This window comes from Nestor notabilis, unplaced genomic scaffold, assembly GCF_000696875.1.
Source record: "Nestor notabilis isolate BGI_N333 unplaced genomic scaffold, ASM69687v1 scaffold7344, whole genome shotgun sequence".
Taxonomy (NCBI): Eukaryota; Metazoa; Chordata; class Aves; order Psittaciformes; family Psittacidae; genus Nestor; species Nestor notabilis.
The window spans coordinates 43,355-63,622 of NW_009924217.1; the positions used below are offsets into that span (position 1 = coordinate 43,355).

The 20,268-nt window shown below is 33.7% G+C and overlaps 1 protein-coding gene across 1 annotated transcript in view; it reads left to right on the forward strand.

The window, feature by feature from the left end:
- VPS13A (vacuolar protein sorting 13 homolog A (S. cerevisiae)) overlaps positions 1 to 20,268 on the forward strand; it is a gene marked incomplete at its 5' end in the record, with an annotated part of 71,559 nt that overhangs the window by 39,746 nt on the left and 11,545 nt on the right. Inside the window, 16 exons of the mRNA XM_010012512.1 lie at positions 1,630 to 1,759; positions 2,059 to 2,294; positions 4,405 to 4,558; positions 5,401 to 5,547; positions 6,112 to 6,193; positions 7,507 to 7,576; positions 8,117 to 8,222; positions 10,419 to 10,532; positions 12,464 to 12,600; positions 12,727 to 12,808; positions 13,781 to 13,894; positions 14,342 to 14,417; positions 14,519 to 14,682; positions 15,010 to 15,055; positions 15,312 to 15,435; positions 16,374 to 16,488. Of these exons, the coding sequence (XP_010010814.1) occupies positions 1,630 to 1,759; positions 2,059 to 2,294; positions 4,405 to 4,558; positions 5,401 to 5,547; positions 6,112 to 6,193; positions 7,507 to 7,576; positions 8,117 to 8,222; positions 10,419 to 10,532; positions 12,464 to 12,600; positions 12,727 to 12,808; positions 13,781 to 13,894; positions 14,342 to 14,417; positions 14,519 to 14,682; positions 15,010 to 15,055; positions 15,312 to 15,435; positions 16,374 to 16,488 (1,897 nt within the window). The remainder of the gene's footprint in view (positions 1 to 1,629; positions 1,760 to 2,058; positions 2,295 to 4,404; positions 4,559 to 5,400; positions 5,548 to 6,111; positions 6,194 to 7,506; positions 7,577 to 8,116; positions 8,223 to 10,418; positions 10,533 to 12,463; positions 12,601 to 12,726; positions 12,809 to 13,780; positions 13,895 to 14,341; positions 14,418 to 14,518; positions 14,683 to 15,009; positions 15,056 to 15,311; positions 15,436 to 16,373; positions 16,489 to 20,268) is intronic.

Below are 20,268 nucleotides of genomic sequence, written 5' to 3' on the forward strand. Positions count from 1 at the left end.
GTATTTTTTAGTGCTAGGTGTCTGTTTGTACAAGTAAAAAAGCTGTTTTGTGAGCTAAGGAAGCTCTCTGTTCTATTTCTATATGAGTTTTGTAGCCTTGTCCTCTACATTGATTTACATTCCTAGTAGGGGCACATGCCAGATTTTCTAGAACTGTGCAGGTGTTGACTATGGAGAATAAGTTGTAAATCTAATTGGGTTTGAGACTTCCACTCTTCTATCATACTTAGTTGAGATTTAGCTGAAAGAATGTGTTAAGAACTTCTGGGAGAGCTAAGGAAATGGATTGAAATGGTAGGTAGTTATATAAATTATGTCAAACCAGACCAAAGCTAAGGTTATTTTAACAAATATGAATTATCTATGTAAATAGTATCTATCTGTAGTAAAATATGGTTCTGCACCTGCATGCAGCTGTACTGATTCTGTTCTCAAGCTGGAATGTCTTTGTAATGCTTTGCTTCTGTAAGCAGATACTGCGAAATGCTGAGGTAAGCATATCTACATCAATCTTGACCTGTTTCTTTTAAAAAGCTGAACAGCCTCTATCATTTTTTCCTTTCAGTCTCTCAGAGCAGAGTTGTTTACAGATTTTTACTTGCAATTGGAAGAACTGCTAGTCAAGTTAAGCTTGCAGCTCTATGTTCCTGTTTGAAGAGCAAAGTCTATTTTATTTTTATCTGTAAAGATTAGTAATTTTTATATTTTTACCTGGATTTTGGGCATCCCTAGGGTAAATTTGATAAGTATATATGTAGCTTTTGCAATGAACTCTGGGGAATAAAATATTTTAGTTGGAAGGGACCTACAGTGGTTATCTAGTCCAACTACCTGATCAGTTCAGGGCTGACCAAAAATTAAAGCATATTGTTAAGGACACTGTCCAAATGCCTCTGAAACACTGACAGGTGTGGACATTGACAACCTCTCCAGGAAACCAGGGTTTCCTATTCCAAGGTTTGTCCACTCTTTTGGTAAAGAAATGCTTCCTTATGTCCAGTCCTGGCACAGCTTTGAACCATTCCCACATGTACTATCACTGAATCCCAGTGAGAAGAGATTAGCACCTCCCTTTCCAGTTCCCCTCCTGCGGTAGGCTCCTTTCAGAGAGCTGTAGAAGCAATTCTGCCAGTTTTTAACTGTATGTGAGGGAGAATGAAGTTTAAAATCTGTTCGTCTGAAAACATCCCCTGCATCCATATACTAAATACTGCACTTTTTCCTTTCAGCAAATCATATAGGAGAAACCTTTCCTAAACAATGGATTTTTGAATACACTTCTCTTGGAATATTTTCTTGGAATATCGGGCAGCACAAATTATGAGTTTTCCTTTCAGTTTGCAAGCTCTGCTGTCTTTATTCTCTACTTACTGTTTCCCTTGTTAATCACAAGTGCGGAACTAAATAAGTGTTTACAATCTAGTGTGTATACTTTATTTATAAAGTACGTATATGTATTTTGAAGTATAAATACTGGTTTTATTATTTATTAGTGAGAATGGTTTTGTGTGTTTTATGCAGAATATTTTTATTTTCATTATTAAAAAAAAATTGTTGAAATGCTAGATTATAGAAGTCACAAACATAAAAAAATTTATTGACATTTTAATTTTTATTACTTTGTTCTAGTTCCCTTAGTGAATTGGAAGACTGTCTTCAGCCAAACAAGGCAGTACTGTATACTTGGGCGGACCCAGCAGGATCTAGAAAATTGAAATGGAAATGTGGAAATAGAATTGAGGAAATTACCCCGAAAGAGGTATGTTTATTATCTAAATTGCCTTTTAGTGCTAATATAGTATCCTTTTCATCAGTGTATGTATGAAATTCTATATGCAGTGAGTGTGACAGTAACAACATTGTTTTCTGGAGCTTGTGCCAATAAGCATTGTCTTCAGTTCAAAAGTGTGTGTGTGTGAGACTGCTGTAAAACTTCCTAATTATTTTCCTGTACCTCTAAAAAAATATCTCCTATTGTTGTGCTAAGACTTTGGATTTGCTTGTGTAGTAGTAGAAAGATGAATAGAGTTGTAAAAACTTTTCTTCTCTTGTTCATAGGACAAAATGGAAACACTCAGCCTGGACTGTAGAAAAGTGATCTATTTAGTGTCATTTTTTGAAGGTTTGCAGCGTATTGTCCTGATCACTGATAATGTGGATGTATTTAAATTGGCATATGAAAGTGTAAAAGCAGAACTAGCAGAGCAAGAAATTGTTCTCTCTTTGCAAGATGTTGGAATTTCGTTGGTAAATAATTATACAAAGCAGGAGGTATCCTACATTGGAATTACAAGGTAACGTATTTTGTGTGCAACTGTCCAAAATTTTTTAACTTCACAGAATTTGATTTTGAAATTCTGTGTGTGATTGAAGAGGAAAAGGAGGTCTGGCTGAGTATTTAGAATTAAATAATTTTGTTTTCTTGTTGTAAAGACAAATGTTTTCACTCTATTTTATATTAGTGCATATGCTTTCTATAAGTGGTTTTGCAGCACAGAATTCACACTCTGTGTGGGAACACTCCCAGTAGATTGAAAAGAAGTATTTCCTGTCCATGTATTTTGGGGAATCATAGTAGAGTTTTAAGGAGTAAGGTCTGTGGGTAGTTTGTGTCAGTGGATTTTTAGGTCTTTAATTATAGAAACAAGTGCTGAATTCCATGTTGAAAATTCTCATGCAGTAGCAGCTTGCAGTTCTTTTTAGTTTTGATTGAGAAATTATGGTGACTCCAAGGCTTTAATACTTTAGATTTTCTACTATAACATTTCAGAGGGAAGCAGAAAAGGAACTATGTAGTGCTTGAGACATACTTCTATATATTCATGGCCATGAAGTTGCTAGAGTGAGTTTTTTTCCTCTTATTTCTTTGAATCATACTGCAAAACAAACAAGCAAAAACTTTACATACATATGTACTTATACAAATCTCTTATTCACAAATAAAATCCTGATCCTTGCCCTCACCTGAGAAACTGAGCTCTGATAACTATCTAGACAGTTGAAACACTCCATTAATAGTGGCAGCTAATTGCCTGGATTCAAAGTAGTGTTGAGATTTCACTATATCAGTGTTTTTTGTAAGCATTCATCCATAGTCAGTAGTCTAGCAGTACTTACGTTTTTCTCGTTAAAACCTGAGTGGATGTCAAACTCCTGAAAGCTCTTTCTAAAGGCAAGAGGTAATTCCCTGGTTTCAGTGAAGAAAACCCTATTTTTCAGAATGTTCCCATTTGTGATCATCTTGTTACAAAAAGAATAGAAAAGGCAGTTTGTATCAAACTTGATGCAGAAAAAAGTTTCACCATGGTAGTTCTGGCAGCACATTGTGGGGTTGGGGGGAAGAGGAAAATAATTCCCAGCAATTTCAAGGTAGTACTGTATTTTGTAGCTGTTCTTTCGCCCTTTAGCTCACTTTTTTTTTTTTTTTTTTTTTTTTTTTTTTTGGTGGTGGTGGTTCTGCCATTGATGTATCAGTACAGATAGAGATGTAGCTGAAAGGGATTGGATTAGGGAGCTGTGTATGGAAGTCTGTTTATGGGCTGTAGAGTAGCTGGTGGAAAGGGGAAACAACCTACACCTGTCTGATAATGTTGGTTTGTGCCCTACTGTGTGCCTTTGGTTGAAATCAGACACGAGCTTCTCGCAGAAGCACTGGCATTAAGCAGAGAAGAGTCCAGTGCCATCTAAGAACAGTTAATTTTTTTTTGATGTTTTATTCATAATAGAGGTAAGAGACAGAAGAACTGATTTTGGGATACAGTTAAAACAAAACAAAACAAAACCAACAACCCAAACAAAAACAAACAAAACAAAACCAAAAACCAACCAAACAAAAAAAAACACAAAAAAACCCCAACCAACCAACAACAACCAAAAAACCCACCAAAACCCCAAACAAACAAAAAACCAAGAAGCCCACAAACAATTAAAAAAACTGAAAACCATAAAATTGATAGAGGATAAATGTATACCAAAATCACCATCTATTGCTTTAGACTGAAAGAGTGAAGAAACTAGCCATGAAAAATAAGAGGCAATTCAAGAGGCATTTAATCTCAACTTAAGTTCACAATGTCACAATTTTTAGTATTCATTGTAGAATAATGGATGGCAGTGCTGTTGAAACTGAGCTTTCTGATTAAGCATCCTTACATGTCTATCTTCATGAAAGCGGGGAGATATGCTGTTCACTTTTCTTTTTTGCATTATATTGGAGAGACTGGCTTCCACTTAGTACAAAGAAGGCAGTGGGTGATTTGGGTCACTTTTATCTACTACAGTAGTTCTTTATGATGTAGGTTCTCCTTCTGTAGTTATAACCTATTAAAAGCCATAGTATGGTAGGTGAAACTTGTGTTGAAATAGCTAATCATTCTCGCTTGGTCCTTTGTTTTGTTTTCAAAGTTCTGATGTGGTTTGGGAAACAAAACCCAAGAAGAAGTCAAGATGGAGACCAATGAGTGTTAAGCAGACTGATAAACTAGAACAAGAATTCAAAGATTACAGTGAGCTAACTCCTTCAGAAAATAAGATTATTGAGCTGGAATCAAATGTTTTGGTAATACTGATAGTTTTTTATTGTTTTCACGTATACACAGAAAAAAGATAATGTGTCAGTTTTGCTGTCTTTGAAGAAACCTCCAGTGAAAATTGAGATGATTGATTTACCTAATCCATTTGAAAACCCCCTTTAGCTCTGTGTAGGAAAAGAAAAATCTTTGGAAAAAACTCCAGAAATATTTAAAAGGTTACTTACCATAGACTTTGTTGTTAGCCTCTAACTTTTAAGTTGAAGTGCAACATCTTTGCAGGGACTAAATATCCTTAAAGCTATAGTAAACAAGCTTTGCATTTGGTTCATTTGTTACACTGGGAAGGCAGACAGGGTGTTAGTCTTCAGTCTGTTTGTTTTAGCACAAACTCTTTTCAAGTGCGTTATTGTGGAATAAATCAACTGTCATTCAACCACATAAATATGAAAAGATTCCAGAAAATATTCTGTAATGTAAAAGCACATTATGCTCCAAATGCTGCTGTCCTTGTCTCTAGATAAATTATAGATACCTCCAACACAATTCCAATGAGTAAATGGTAAATGAGCCAGTTTTTATCTGTCATTGACTGTTACGTTATACTACTCTGCTTTTACTCTAGAAAACTGTGTATTAAACTGCAGTCCCCCAAATAATGCAGTATTTTGTAGTTTTACTTCTATTGAAATTTTTGGCAAAATTAGATTGTTGTAAATAAAGTTACTTAAAAGTTAAAAGCTGCAGAACTTTTTCTGCTAAGCTATCTTTAAAATGTTAATGAAATGAACAGTGTACACTTTAAAGTATATTTTAAAAAGCAGTCCTTGAAAAAACACAGCATACTAAATTTTCTTTAATGATGCAATAGGTGTGTTTAACTCCTAATGGAATGAATATGAAAATTCAACAACCACATGAGATTCCTATTAGAAGGAATTATCTGCCAGCTTTAAAAGTAGAATACAGCTCATCTGCACATCAGAAATCTGTCAGAATTCAAATTTACAGGATACAGGTGAGTCTTGTAGAAAAAACCCAGTGTTGTATTTATTAAGAAAAAGCAACTTCCATGGAAACTTGGATTTGGTTTTAGAATTCTTTGGATTTTTTATGTTTTGAATTTAATTGTACTCATTGGCTTTTACATCACTGCTTCTAAATTTTTGGAAATACTTCTTACATGATTTGGAAAAAAGAAATCCAGACAACTATGACTGTTCGGGGAAAACATTTACTCTTCATTTTCCATGTTTTTTCTTACGGCTTTTCTTTATAGCCAACAGAAAATAGGTATGGTTTGTTGTCTTGCATGTGTTAAAGTTGTTAAAACCAAATCCTTCACAGAAGTTCTGTGGACCATTTATTATTACCTCTGACTTATTGAAGCTTTTCTAGACTGTTGGGATTGGATGATTTCATTTTGAAGAGAGCGCTATTTTGAACCACAACAGCAGCTCTTTATTTTCTGGTTTTGAGTTGGTGGAATGCTACAGGTAATGTTCATAATTCTTGATTTTGAAATATTTCACTATTGAAAAGCTAATGTGCTGCGACTTGTCCTGTCCTTACCCCCTATTAGATACAAAACCAGATTCCTGGAGCCATATTTCCCTTTGTGTTCTATCCTATAAAACCTCCAAAGTCCATCACCTTGGATTCAGGTTTGTTCTAGTTTAACATAATCCATACTTCTGAAATAACAAGATAACTTGCTTGTACTGAGTCTAATTACGTCAGTTTTATCAGATGAAGTTTGTATAAGCTTACTGACTACAGATAGCAAATACTAGGTAACAAATGTTAGAGATAGGGAGGCAGTTTGCTTTACAAAGAGGAGATACAGAAAACCATTTAAACAACAGTTAGAAGAAAACAAATTTTTTTCCGTCTTTCACTATCATACCTTTTAAGCACATATTTGGACGCACTAATTCAGTACTCTTGGAGAGTGCAATTTAAAAGTTCAAGTTTAAAATGGGCTCTTAGTGGTTGCGTTCAGACCACAATCGAAACTTGATGCTGACTAATATAGAAGAGTTGCCTGCTGAAAACAAATGATCAAATTGTTGTTTATCTTAATGGTAGTGAATCTGTTGCACCATTTATGTATAACCTGCCTTTGGAGTTCTGGGGCAGTGAGGATTCGCTTTTCATCTTTAGTTACCTGATTTTTCCCTACTGCTCTAAATGAATTGTTTATCTTAATCATGTTGGGGTTTGGGTATTTTGAGGTTTTTTTGCTTGTGCACAGTAGATGACATAGTAATCTATCTGAAATAATCTTAACTAATAAGAAGTGTGTGCTGGTCTAAGCCTAGAACTGCTATATGAGGCACCATTTATAAGCTCTGTACATGGCAAATTATATTTTGCCTATTTTGTATATAGCTTTATGTCTGCTCCATTACTTGAACGATAAAGCTTGATGTCGGTATACTATGTAATGATGTGCAATCTTTCATTAACTTGTTAAGTGCAAGGTCACTTGGAATACCAGAGTAATGTCAAAAGGGATTCTGAACTGAGACAGACTAGTGCTACTAATTTTCTGCACAAGATAATAAGCTGTCAGGTGTTTGTTCTAAATACAGTCAATTTCAAATTACAGTGCATAAATTTGCAGATTTATCTATTTATTTTTAATTCTTGTATCAGGCATTGCGAAATCTTATTCCATGACTAGGGAAATTATATAAATGTAACATTATTTCAATATTAATTTTTAAATTAAAATGGCATATTTTCGTAGATTAGTGAAATACAATTTTGATGTTCCATGTCATCCTTGTCTCCCTATTTCTTTCTGTTCCTGCTCTTTTCCCATATTTGTTTGCCAGTCATATCCATCATGTAATTCTGCTTCACAGGACTGAGAAAATCCTGAACATGTATGACATTTTCTTATTAAAAAATATAAAGGTATTCTATCATATAAAAATCTGTGCTGATCTCTTCTTGTTTTACGACTTTATAGCACCTAAACCATTTACTGATGTCAGTATTGTCATGAGAACCGCAGGACATTCAGAAATATCTCATATCAAGTGAGTATTTTGACATGTTCAATCTTTTTTGCTATTGATCATCTTTAATGAAGCTTTAAAATTAAAATTGTTATAAGGGAAAACATAATGCTAGATAATTTTACACCAACTCATTCTTGGAAAGATCAGAGCACTTAGTGATAAAAGCTCAGCCCACTTTATTATACGCATAAATGCAGAGTAAAGCAACGATTTTAAAGCTGCTTTTTAATGCAGATTTTTAGTCTTTTTTAATTTATAAAACCCAGTGCTATATGCACTTTTAAATGCTGCTACTTGATTAAAATAGTTCTGGTTACAGGAAATGCATTTGTCTTACACCACTGTGGGGAGCCTTCTTTTCACCAGCAATGGTGAATCCCTCAAAAAAAAACCAACACCAAACAAAACAAAAAAACAAAACAAACAAACCAAACCAAAACAAACCTAATAAAACAAAAAACATGAATTCAGTATGTGTCCTGAATACCCTAGATTAAGTTTTGTATGCTACCCATTTTTTCAAAAGACCTTAATAACTGGGTTTTGTTTCATGTGTAGGTATTTTAAAGTCCTGATTCAAGAGATGGATCTCAGATTAGATCTTGGCTTCCTATATGCGCTGGTTGAATTCTTTACACAAACTGACGTGCTGAATGACCAAGAGGTAGAAACATTTTGTTGTTTAAAGATTTTTGAACTTGGTAATTATGAAGCTTGTATTTTAAAAAATTAAAAAACCTTAGTTTTCTGCATCCATAATATTGGTTAATTGCTGTGTCTGGGGTGAATAGGAAACTGTGAGGGTTTTCAGTGTTACAGTTGGCAGAGGCAAACAGTAAATTCTTTCTCTTAACCTCATCTTACATGCTATGCAAACAAGGCTTCAGAACCTTCTGAAAACAATGGAACTAGTGCTGTTGTAGACTACTTGGTCTTACTAATGCCTGAAGGATCGGGTAACTAAGATGGGAAAGAAGTGAAAATAATACTTTTTTCCTTAATGTAGTTTATTTAAAAAATAAAAATCTAGGAATCTTTTGGCCAAGAAACCACTGAAACTTATCTGCCTGTGAGACCAAGAGAATGTAAAAGTAATTGAGATAGAGGTTGATTAGAAAGTGAAAAGTGTCTGTGGCAATTTTATGCAAAATTACTAAATTGGAAAATGACATAGTTGACATGTAGATACTGAGAGGAAAGGGCAGTGGGAGTATATTACTGTATAGGGAGAATGAAAGGAGTCTGTACATAGCAACAGTAGAACTAAATACAGTAATACAAATTGCAAGGTAGTCTGCTTGCAAGATGATAATAAAAACTCCAGATGCAACCATAAAGCAACAGCCAAAGGTTCTTGGATTTGCTAAAGAAAACCTAAAGGTGGTAAACTGTATAGATGCAATGCAGTTATAATGTATATTTGGCTTGGTGTTCCTGTTAAGAGTACTGAAATTTGAAGTCAGTACACAACAAACATAATAAATTACTTAGCAGAAAGAGTATTTGTTTTGTCTTTATCTCAAAAATGGTGCTATTGAAAAATGAACCAGAAATATTTGCATAGATGATCTGCCTGGATGAGTAGAACAAAAAGGTCCTTTCTGATGGGGCATTAAAAGCTAGTCTTAATATGGCAGGTGAAAGGTGTGCTGGAAAGATAACTTACTTTGCTTTTATTTCCCCATATCTACCCATCAGAGATTAAGAAAGGATTACTGCTCAGGGATTATACTAAAATAAGGAGAAATATTAAAAAATTGCTTCAGTGTAAATATATATTGAAAATTAAAAGGAAGTGTGGAACAAGTGTGGGAATATGTAGTCTAAACTGGTGGTTCCCAGCAGCGTTCTAGGGCATCCAGTCTGTTAAATCTGCTTTACACCAGGTGTACCGGTGAATTTTAGATTATTGTGGTAGTTTGAAGAATTACCTTAATCTTCAATGTATGGTTGTATAGTGGAAAAAATACATAGTTGTATTTTTTTTTTTTTTTTCTGTCTTTCCCCTCCCAGTGGAAGGATAAATTGAGATCAGCATTGTTAGCTGAACCACTGAATCCAGAAATTAGTGGAGACCCTCTTCTGCACTTTGTTTTTAGTGGAATTGCAAGGCATGATTGTAGGATTTGATCCCTCCTTAATATTTAGTGCTTTGACTATTTTGCTTGTTTAATTAGAAAGGTGGTACCTGGGTTTACTGTTTCGATAGGACACATTATTTTAGGTGCAACTTCTTTGACTAGTTAAGTCTTTTCTGACTATAAGTTCAGAATTGTTATTATTTTAAAGTTGGTTTTTGGGTTTTTTGGATTTTTTTTGTACATGATCAGTTGTTGTAAACAGACTGTTGTAAAGGAACTCTGTCTTTTGAAGGAGGGGAGAGAAGAGAAAAGGGCTAGATGGTGGTCTTCTCAGTGTCTGTAAGAGTCTAGTTTCTATATGACTGGAAGTAGTCTTTTAGCCTATTTTTTTGTATTTAAAAACCTATGCATTGTTTTATGTGTTCAGAAGGTATATATGTATGTCCTTTGTTTGACCCAGGTAAAAAAACCAGACTTTACTGGAAAATATTTGGTATTTAAACTTTCATAAAAATACGTATTTTTTAACTTTGGGTTGTTTTTTTGGTTTTTTTACTATTAAATACGTGTATCTTGTATTGTCTTTTTATACGTATGTTTCCTCCTCTTTGTATAAAAAAAGTCATCTAAAATGCTAACTCCTTAAGTAAAAAAATAAGATAGGAGAGTATAAGTAGTATTGGTCAATGAGTAGCATCTCAGTCACAAATACTTGTTTGTCATGGTAGTTTTATATAGTCCAAATTTTAAAGTAATATTTTTTGAAAATGCATTCACAGCTAGAACTTTTCAGAAAGGATGTTGAATCTCTTCAAGAGGAACTGATGAGTGTATCATCAATGGATACGTCACAAATCAGCTTGTATGAATACTTTCATATATCTCCAATTAAGGTATACCTTTTCACAGTATAGCCTATGTTATCTCTCTTACGTGAAGATTTTCTTGACTCCTGCAGGATAGTAGGCACTGGAAATGAAGAAACATAGAGGTGAACTAGATGAGCTTTTTAAGGTCCCTTTCAACCCAAACTGTTCTGTGATCGTATGATCAAAAATAAACCAAAAATGTTCTGGAGAAGTGCTTTCATTGTTACTATTTACTTTATATGGGCTTTACATTAATATTATTTATTAAATATTTAGATGAGTTGTTCATTACTTCATTCTTATCCATGACTTTTTTCATATACAGTAATTCTTTTTATTATTTAAAATGGTATTTGCAAATTTAAATCTATATTTGCAAAATGCTATAGTTTGTATAGGCAGTGTGTTTTGGACTGGGTTATGAGGTAACTTCTAAAAACCATATACAGCCAGCATTACAGCGTTACTGTGCAATGACATTTTTTGATTTATTGCTACTTCCTGGAAAAGCAGTTTTACTTTTTGACTCCAGTAAAGTCTACTTTTGGCTATTTCCCCATTCCTGGAAACACTCAGGTGCAGCTGTTGAATAGTATGTGCATACTTACATGGAAAACAGAGTCTTTTTGACCAAATCTAGCTCTCATGCATTTTTTTTAGCTTACTTGTCTTCATATATATTTTTTTTTTTTTTTCTATTCTTGCATAGCTGACGTTGTTAAAACTGTGGTGCATTGTAGGCTTTATAGCACTTCTTAATAAGAGAATCTCCCCTCCATCCTATGGGAAAGGGATCAAAGAATGATTTGACTTTCACCTCTTTACAGTATCTGTTGAGATGTTAGAATTGATCTGCTATTAGAACAGGAAAATGCCTGGCTAGCTTTATGAAACAGCTTAGCCTAATGCATTCCAAGCATATGTAGCAGCTGTTTCAGTGTATCTTCATTTAGATGTTCATAGGTATGTCTCCAGTTGTTTTACTACAAAACTGCTCAGGACTTGGACAAAAGTAAAATGACCTTTACATGTTAAGATAACAAAGTGAACACTTCGTAACAAAGAAGACAAAAGCTTATCTTTGTATTCTGTCACGTTTGACAAAAAAGATCATATGGAGGACATAGAATGGAATCAGTAGATTCTTCAGGTTCTAATAAGATATTAGTCTTCAAAGTTTATAAAGTCAATACAGAGCTGTGAATTAAGTGACAATGATTCTTCAATACGAGCTATGTATCTTTAAGATGAGCTACCGTTACACTCTGTTATACCATTAATGAATGGAACATAGTGTTGTCTTCAGAGAAATGGAAATAGGCATAACTTCTTTTCATGTGATTTTGAAAATTGCTGAATATGGTTGTGCACTATAGAGCCCTTTGAGAAATTCTTCTGAATATTACTCTGAGATAGTCCCCTTAATTTCTGTGAAGTATTTCAGTTACTTCAGGTCTGCACAGGTGGGTTTTTCTTGTATACATACCCCACTGTTTGTTTATTTAGCACCTGTAAAACGTGTGTTAATAATGAATTCTTTTTAGGCTTTTGTTCCTCATTCTTTCTTGAACACCATGCTGTATTATTATTTTCAGCCTGCTTTGAATTTAGGTATTACTTAGGAAACAAAATATTTTGGAAACAAGCTAATAACCTAAATTATAGCTAAAAGATTCTGGAGACCTTGCCTGAAAACATAAGTAAGCAATTTTAAGTTCTTGTTTTCTTGAAGGTAGATCCAGTTATTCAGTTTGACTTTAAATGTCAGTGGTTTTTTGTTTTGGGTTTTTTTATTGGCCTACATGGTGTTCTCTGTTAAGAAGTCAGTCTGGTTTCAGTTAAGATTAGGAATGTTTCATCTCAATGTTTAAATTGCCTAAGAGATTATGAAGGTATAAATACAGTACTCCTAATAACCAACCTTGTTATTTCCCAATCTCATTTTTATCCTTTAGTTACACTTAAGCTTTTCACTCAGTACGGGTGGAGAAGACAGTAACAAAGAAGAAAGAAAGAAAGAATTGATACCACTTCAGTCCTTGAACCTCCATATAGGGGCCACCCTAACAGATGTGCAAGATGTTGTCTTTAAGTAGGTTAAAAATATGATTATAAATATTACTTCCAAAGACTAAATCAATATTACGTATATTAGATTTTATTTTGCTCTGCTTAATAAGGACTTTCTCTCTTTGGGGTTTGTTTTTTTGTCTTTTAGGTTGGCATTCTTTGAACTCAGCTATCACTTCTGTACTACACAACAGCTCGAATCAGCAGTTGTAAGGCATTATTCAAAACAGGTTAGCATAAGTAAATTTCAGTATATCAGTATATTTATGTTTTGAAAGTGCAACTGTATGCTTTGGTTCTATGAAAATAAAATTACTTTCAGCCTTATATGTTTGTCCAAAGGTTAAGTGCACAAACACATAGAAAACAATTACTCATGAGTTGAATTATATTACTTTTATTTTGAAGGCAAGTACTTTTTCTGAATTATGGCTCAAGGAAGAGTGGCATGGCTAACAAAATAACTTGCTGGAATAGGTAGTGGAAGCAAATGCAGTTCAACTCTGATAGAGCAGAATTGGCATCAAAACATTGATGCTTTTTCTTGGACATTAGTAGTATATGAATTATGATCCCTCTTTGGCCCTTGTGTACTTTTTAGGTCCTGTCATCCAGTGGAGACAATCTAGCAGACATGCTTTTGCCTAAAAGAATTAGTTGTCTTCTATCCATCCATCATTAACTATAAGGGATTCTTTGGACATACTAGTTCAGTGCTCTGTCCATCTTTAAACGAGAAAAAAATTTATAGACGGTTTTAACTGGTGAACCAATTATCTGTTGTTCTTTGGCCCTTCCTTTTCCTAGAGGGAATATTTGAAATCTTGAATTACACTTCATATAGATATCCGTATGTTTTGTAGTGACAATCAAAATTTTCTCAGCATATCCAATCAGACCAAGTTTTGTCCTGTAGCGTGAGAAGAGTCTAGATAATGTGCTTGCTTTGTAAAATCTCAAGAACATTATTGTCAGTTATTTGTGAAATGCTTGTAAGAAGTAACATTTATTTGGCTGACTTAATATGATTTACTCACTGTAAGATACAACAACAGTACAACTACTTTTTCCAAGTAATTTTCAGTGTTTCATATGAAACTCATGTTACTTTTGCTTTTTAAAAATCTGGGTATGCTACATTGTTTGCCTTTGGTTTAATGTAATTTATGAAATATTTGTACTAATCACTGTTTTTATTACAGGCTATTAAACAGATGTATGTTCTTATTCTTGGCCTTGATGTCTTGGGTAATCCATTTGGATTCATAAGAGGCTTGTCTGAAGGAGTAGAAGCATTTTTCTATGAACCTTACCAGGTAAAAATCTCCTGCCTTATGAAATGAAGGACATTTAGGACATTCTCAAAGATTGAGAATGTGCATATATTAATACCTTTTCTGTTTTTAAATTTAGATTAGAATTGAAAATTGAAATAAACTGGAAGTGTGAGGGAAAGTTACTGGAAAGCTCAAGTGAGATAAAACCAAGAGAGTAGTCCATTTGACTTAATTCACGAAAGACTTATTTTAAAATCAATCTGCTTTTTTCAATTTGTCTTAAAAGAAGGGGATATCAGGGAATGAAATAGTGTTATAAAAAGTCTTTCTTTTTCTCACAGGTGCTGTCGTGGGCAGTTTGACACTTAATCACTTTGTCTCATGTTTGTGCTTTGTTATATATAATTACAATGAAAACATAATACTTGAAAATATGTAATGCATACTATTTGAAGCTTAAAATAAATGCATCCTTTTTTCTCCCAGGGAGCCATCCAGGGTCCTGAAGAATTTGTAGAAGGAATGGCACTAGGATTCAAAGCACTAGTAGGGGGAGCTGTTGGTAAGCTTCAGCGTTATCATAGTAGTATACTTCATAGTAAGCAATCTAGGTGAGTTCTTGTAAATTGCATTGGCATGTTAATTTGTTTTATTTTCCAATAGGTGGATTAGCTGGTGCTGCATCAAGAATCACTGGTGCTATGGCAAAAGGAGTAGCTGCTATAACTATGGATGAGGATTACCAGCAGAAAAGGAGAGAAGCTATGAATAAACAGCCCACTGGTCTGAGAGAGGGTATCACTCGTGGAGGAAAAGGATTAGTTTCTGTAAGGAGGAAAAAAAAAAAAAAAGATTAATGAATTCTATGCAGGCAAGAGTAACAAATATGGAGGCTGACATAGTCACCAGAGATTTGCTACCCTTTATTTTAATTTTACTTTAGCTAATACATGGCCATAATTGAGTGATAGTTTTAAATAAAAGTACATGAGGGCAGAAGAGAAGGTAAGAACTGTGAAGCAGCTGCTGCTCATTCTGTTAATTTGTAGTGAACTTTAGAATACTCCATGTATTTTGAGGCTATTCACCAATGAAGAAAAATGAAAACTATAATGTGAAAGCATATTTATAATGTCTTTCATTTCTCTTGGTAGGGTTTTGTCAGTGGCATAACAGGAATAGTTACAAAACCAATAAGAGGTAAGTTTAGGTCTTCTGATACATTAACTGTTCATGTGATGGTAAATTCTTGGTATTTGATGAGACATAAATCTAAGTTAAAAAACTCTTTATTGAGTTTTTTTTGTGCTGACTTCTAGTTAAAATGTTGTTTACATGAGCTTTGTGTGGAGGAGACTGTGGTTGTATATCAAGTAATTAAATGGTAATTAAGTTTGCTAAGATTGTAGGAGAACTTCAGTGCTTTATAATTATTTTCTGCATTTAATCGTTTCAGGAGCTCAGAAAGAAGGAGCAGCTGGTTTTTTCAAAGGTGTTGGAAAAGGCTTAGTGGGAGCAGTAGCTAGGCCTACTGGAGGAATCATAGACATGGCAAGCAGCACATTTCAGGGTATTAAGAAGTAAGTAAAATAAGTGTGAAGAATGGCATATGGCATGAAACAGACAATAGTCATTGCAGCAGTACATTGTGTCTTTCGCTTTTGTGTCAGTGTTTCTGTATCTTCCAACTTTGTCATTAATAAAGATGAGTTAGGAAGAAACCTTATTCATATTCTTCTTTATATAATAAATAGGTGGCTCTTTAAAAAATACACAGTCAATAGCATTTAAAAACCACAACATCAAATCTCAGGCATTTCTAGCATTACCCAAGAAACTAGTTTACAATCCTCAGTAATCAGACTTCCTTCAATTGCTGATTCTTCTTTTTTACCCCTAGTACAGAGAAAAAAGGGTTTCTCAGATCAAAAATTACATTTTATATTATTACTACTATATGAGATGAGTTCCGAGACTTACTAGGTCATGCTAGGATCTGTCCTGGTTGTTCAGATTGATAACTGTTAGGACTATAATGTTTAAGTAGTAGGAGAAGGTGTTCTGAGGGGGCATTTAGTAGCTTTGTCTGGATACAGCTGTTTAATGATGCTTAGTGAGCCAGACCTCTTCTGCTGTTGTAAGGTTGCCAGTCTCTTGTTTTCTACTCTAAGTTCTTTAGCAGAGAAATGCAAGAAAAATATCAAAGCGTAAGTGTGTATGGCACAGAAGTCTTTAATGTTGAAGTTTTGAAGTACAATACTTAGACACTATTTAAGTGTGTGCTACCCTGTGACGTTGAATTTTCTAGTAATCATTCTCTGAAATAGATTTCTGAGTAAAATCTATAGAATATCTACTCAAATGTCTATTTGTATGCAGAAGTACACACACAGACAACACAGCTGCTGTGCTAGGACTTGAATTTAATTTGTATTAAAAATAATTTAGAGCCTTTGCTAAACATTATAGCTGAGTAGAGATAACAACACATACCTTAAATTTGTGGCTTTGTTGTCAGAGTTACAGATTCATCAGAAGATGTCATAAGCCTGCGCCCGCCTCGCTTCTTTGGTGAAGATGGAGTTATTAGACCTTACAGATTAAGAGATGGAACTGGAAGCCAAATGTTACAGGTGAAGGAAATGAAAGATAATTTGACATACATTTAAGCTCATCATATGTTGAAATAAATATTTCACCTTATTTCCCATTTCTTAAATTCCTTACCACCTCTTACCTAGTGACTCAGTAGTCAAGAAGTTTCATTTAATTTCTTAGGCTTATGACCACTTTGGTGGTTTAGTTTCTGTGATACAACTTCTGAGGAAGACACCATAATTTATAGCAGTGTATGTGTAGAGGTTTGTGCGAGATACAAAAATGTTTGTCTTTTTATTTTTGATAAATTGTGATGATAAAGATAGTTTTTTCAGTAATTTTATAATACACATTTTAAGCCATGACTTTTTAATATCAATTTTACGTAAACCAGATTTTTAAACACTTAAAATAGCTGTATCTGTATTGTACTACAGTCATTGAAAGAACATAAACAGTTTTCCAGTGGAATACTACTTGCATGAGGAAGCTGAGCAAAAGTTATTCTTTAATAATTTAGCTGCCTTCAAATCTGAATTTGATTCAGATATCAAAGTAGAAATAACTTAACTGTTAAGCAGCTTAGAAAGTTTCTATTTTATTCTGTTAGAAGCAAAACTGCATTTTAGAAATATTCAAACAAGAAATAAAGTAGTAATATGTGATTGCATGAATGTAAACAGAATTTTTTCAATAAACATTGAAGAATTCAATGTGCCAAGGAAAAGTTGGAGAAGTCATATAGAAATAACCTTTTTGGAGAAGTTGATAAGAGGAATTTTAGACTATTTTGAGAATTGCCATAGCTGTTTGTTTCGAGTTCCAATATGGTTGACTGTTTCTTCTGCATTTTATCAGTGTGTCTTTTGTTTTCTGGTAGAAGAGGATTGTCATATTTGGGGCATCTCAGCTATGTTCGCCATACTATTCACTGGTGATCTAGTTCAGCAGACTGTGAAAGTTCTTTGAGAATAAGTAGTATGCTTCTGCTTTTCTTCTAATGAGATAGCTTTAGTCCATGCTCTCCAATTTAAAGCTAGTGTTATAAAACAGTGCTACCTTAACTAGAGCATAGTTAAAAGCTACTACTGGCAACTTATGCCAGTAGTAACATCGTGAATGGCATAACATTTCTCCTCTTTCTTTCAAGAAAATTAATTCCAAAACATCCCCTTCTCTGTTTTAAAGTGTACCACTAAACCAAACGCTAGTAAGCCAACAGAGTGAGCTCTAATGTGCAGACTTCTCTAATGACTTTGCATTACTTTTGCTTCTTAAATTTGTACATGTTCACATTTTGGGTTTGGTTTTGTTTTGTTTTCCTGAGAAACCTTTTAAATATTCTGCAATGTAATATGTAACTTTAATTTTTCTCTGTTGTTTGGTTGAGTACAGTACCATCATCCTCAATATCCAACTTACAAAAGTGTAAAGGCATTGCCTTGTGTAATGCCTGTCACATTTGGTGATGACAGCCACCATTTCAAAAGTAGCTTAAGTTGAAAAATTGTATGTTTTGTATTAGTTTTCACTACTTATGATAATTCTAAGGCAGAACTACTCTTGAAGAAATGTTATGAAAGCTCCAAACAGGGTTATAATTCTCTGTAGACAGTCAAATCAGAAAATACTGAATTGCCTTTTTTTTTTTTTTTTTTGTCAGACATTAATTTCTGACGTAGTATGTTTGATGCCTTAATCTTACTTTACCTGGAAGTGTACTAATATTTTTAGTTTGTAATGTTTCTGTTCTAGTGGTAATTCTTTTGCATGAGTCTCAGTGTATTACATGTCCCCTGTCTGAAGCGATTGGAATAGCGTCATGTTTTCTTATAGAGAAAAAAGATTATCTTCTGCTTTTGTATTATTTCCATGTATAAAGGTCTGCTGACTGGTCCCACTGCAGTCACTGTGTTGTAGCATTTTCGATGATTACTGGATTAGATGGGAATAAAATTTCTTCTAGCGGTTTAGAGGTTGTATATGTTGATTAAAGGAAATAGGATATAGGAGATTTTGTGTGCTCATACTGTGTCCTAAACTAGGATGTTACTTCCGAATTTCTTTGTTTTCTGGGGATTTATTTTGCTTTAATTAACAAACTTGCCAGACAGTCTAATACTTCTAAACTAACACTTCTGCTTTCTTCTTCCTTTACCATGCTTTCAGAAAAGACAGGCCTACAGGGAATGGACTAAGACTCACAGTAGTAGTGATGATGATGATGACAGTTAGGATAATATGGACTGTAAAAGATATACATGGCCTTTGTCACTTTTAAGTATGAAACACCTTAAAGTATAAATGTTGCTGCTATAATTCCCACTGAGGAAATGAGGTTGTCTGATGCTAAATTCTTATTTTTAAAACTGTGCAAAAAATGTGGGGAATAAACTGTATGATGATGAGAGCAAAGGAGCAAAGAATATAATAAAAATAGTCTTACAGATAAAACTGAACATGAGGTGAAAGTAATATTGAATAATAGGAAGAAATAGTAATACCGCAACTTAGAGCTTATTTCCAGATATGTTTCTATCAAGTGTATTTAATGTTTTTGCATTTATATAAGTGTTTGACAGGTTTTGATTATAATTTGCTACATGGAATGCTTTTAAATGTTTAGTAAAACTTTGCTGGGTTGTACAGTCATTACTGGTGTTAAAATGCTGTTTGACTGTTTTCTTTCTTTCATATTTCAAAAGTATTTTGTCTGCTTTTCTTTTTAACAATAAACATGTCTAAAGTATATCTAAAATGGATTCATCTGTTCTGTTCCACATTGTTTCTCATGTTTCCTGGAACTAGAGTATGTAAAAACACTAAATGGCCTATAGAAGTATTTAAAAGATAAAATACATATATTTTGAAAAAAGCATTTAACATAAAACTTTAATTTTTCATGTATCATTTACTTTGTTTTAATTTTTAAATTCTTATTTTGTGTATTTATTTAATTATTTTTGCTTGAGACCATAAATTCTTTGGTCCTTAAATCAATATTTTTGTTTTCATAGCAACAAAGAAAGTAAAAAATTCGCCCCAGAACTAAACCCTATGTAAAATCACAGACAGATGCAGAAAATAGCAGTACTTTTACAATGGTCTGTGTAGTAAAACATATGTAACATGCGTAATAGTTTCTTATTTACCTAGACATGTGGGGGTAAAAATAACAACACCAAAGCACTACAATTCTGGATTTTAAATTCAACCGTATGGCTTTTCAAGGTCTTTCTTTCTTTTAAAATTGTTTTATTCTGTATTCATTTAAATGCTTGCACAGATTTTGCTTTTTTGTTGTGGGGTTTTTGGTTTTGTTTTTTTTTATTTTGTTTGGGGTTTTTTTTGGTGGTTTGTTGCTGTATTTGTATTTTTGCGTTACTTTTTACATGTCTCTTGCAATATTTAGGTATCAATAAGTGCTCTAGTAAGAATTAACGCTTCTGCCAGCAGCTGAAGAAGTAGAATTGCTCTAAAACAGGAAGACCTCCTGAAATGTTTGCGTATTTACTAAAGGTGATATCATGTCCTTCATTGTCTACTATCTTCCATTTATCAAAATTCTGAGGGAAGAGCCATTAGAATCTATAAAACAGTTTATTCTGGCTTTATGCCTTCAAAAGCTGTTGTACAGTCTGATTTTTTCAGCAGTGAGCCAAGGAATATGTGCCTCTAACCTCCCAGATTAGAGGGGACAAAATCAACTTGAGAGCTTGTTTTAGCTAAAACTACTGGTCCTTAACATTGCTACAGGTCATGTATTGCCACTTACTTTGTAATGTCATCTCAAAAGGATGTCTTTCCGAAGTAGG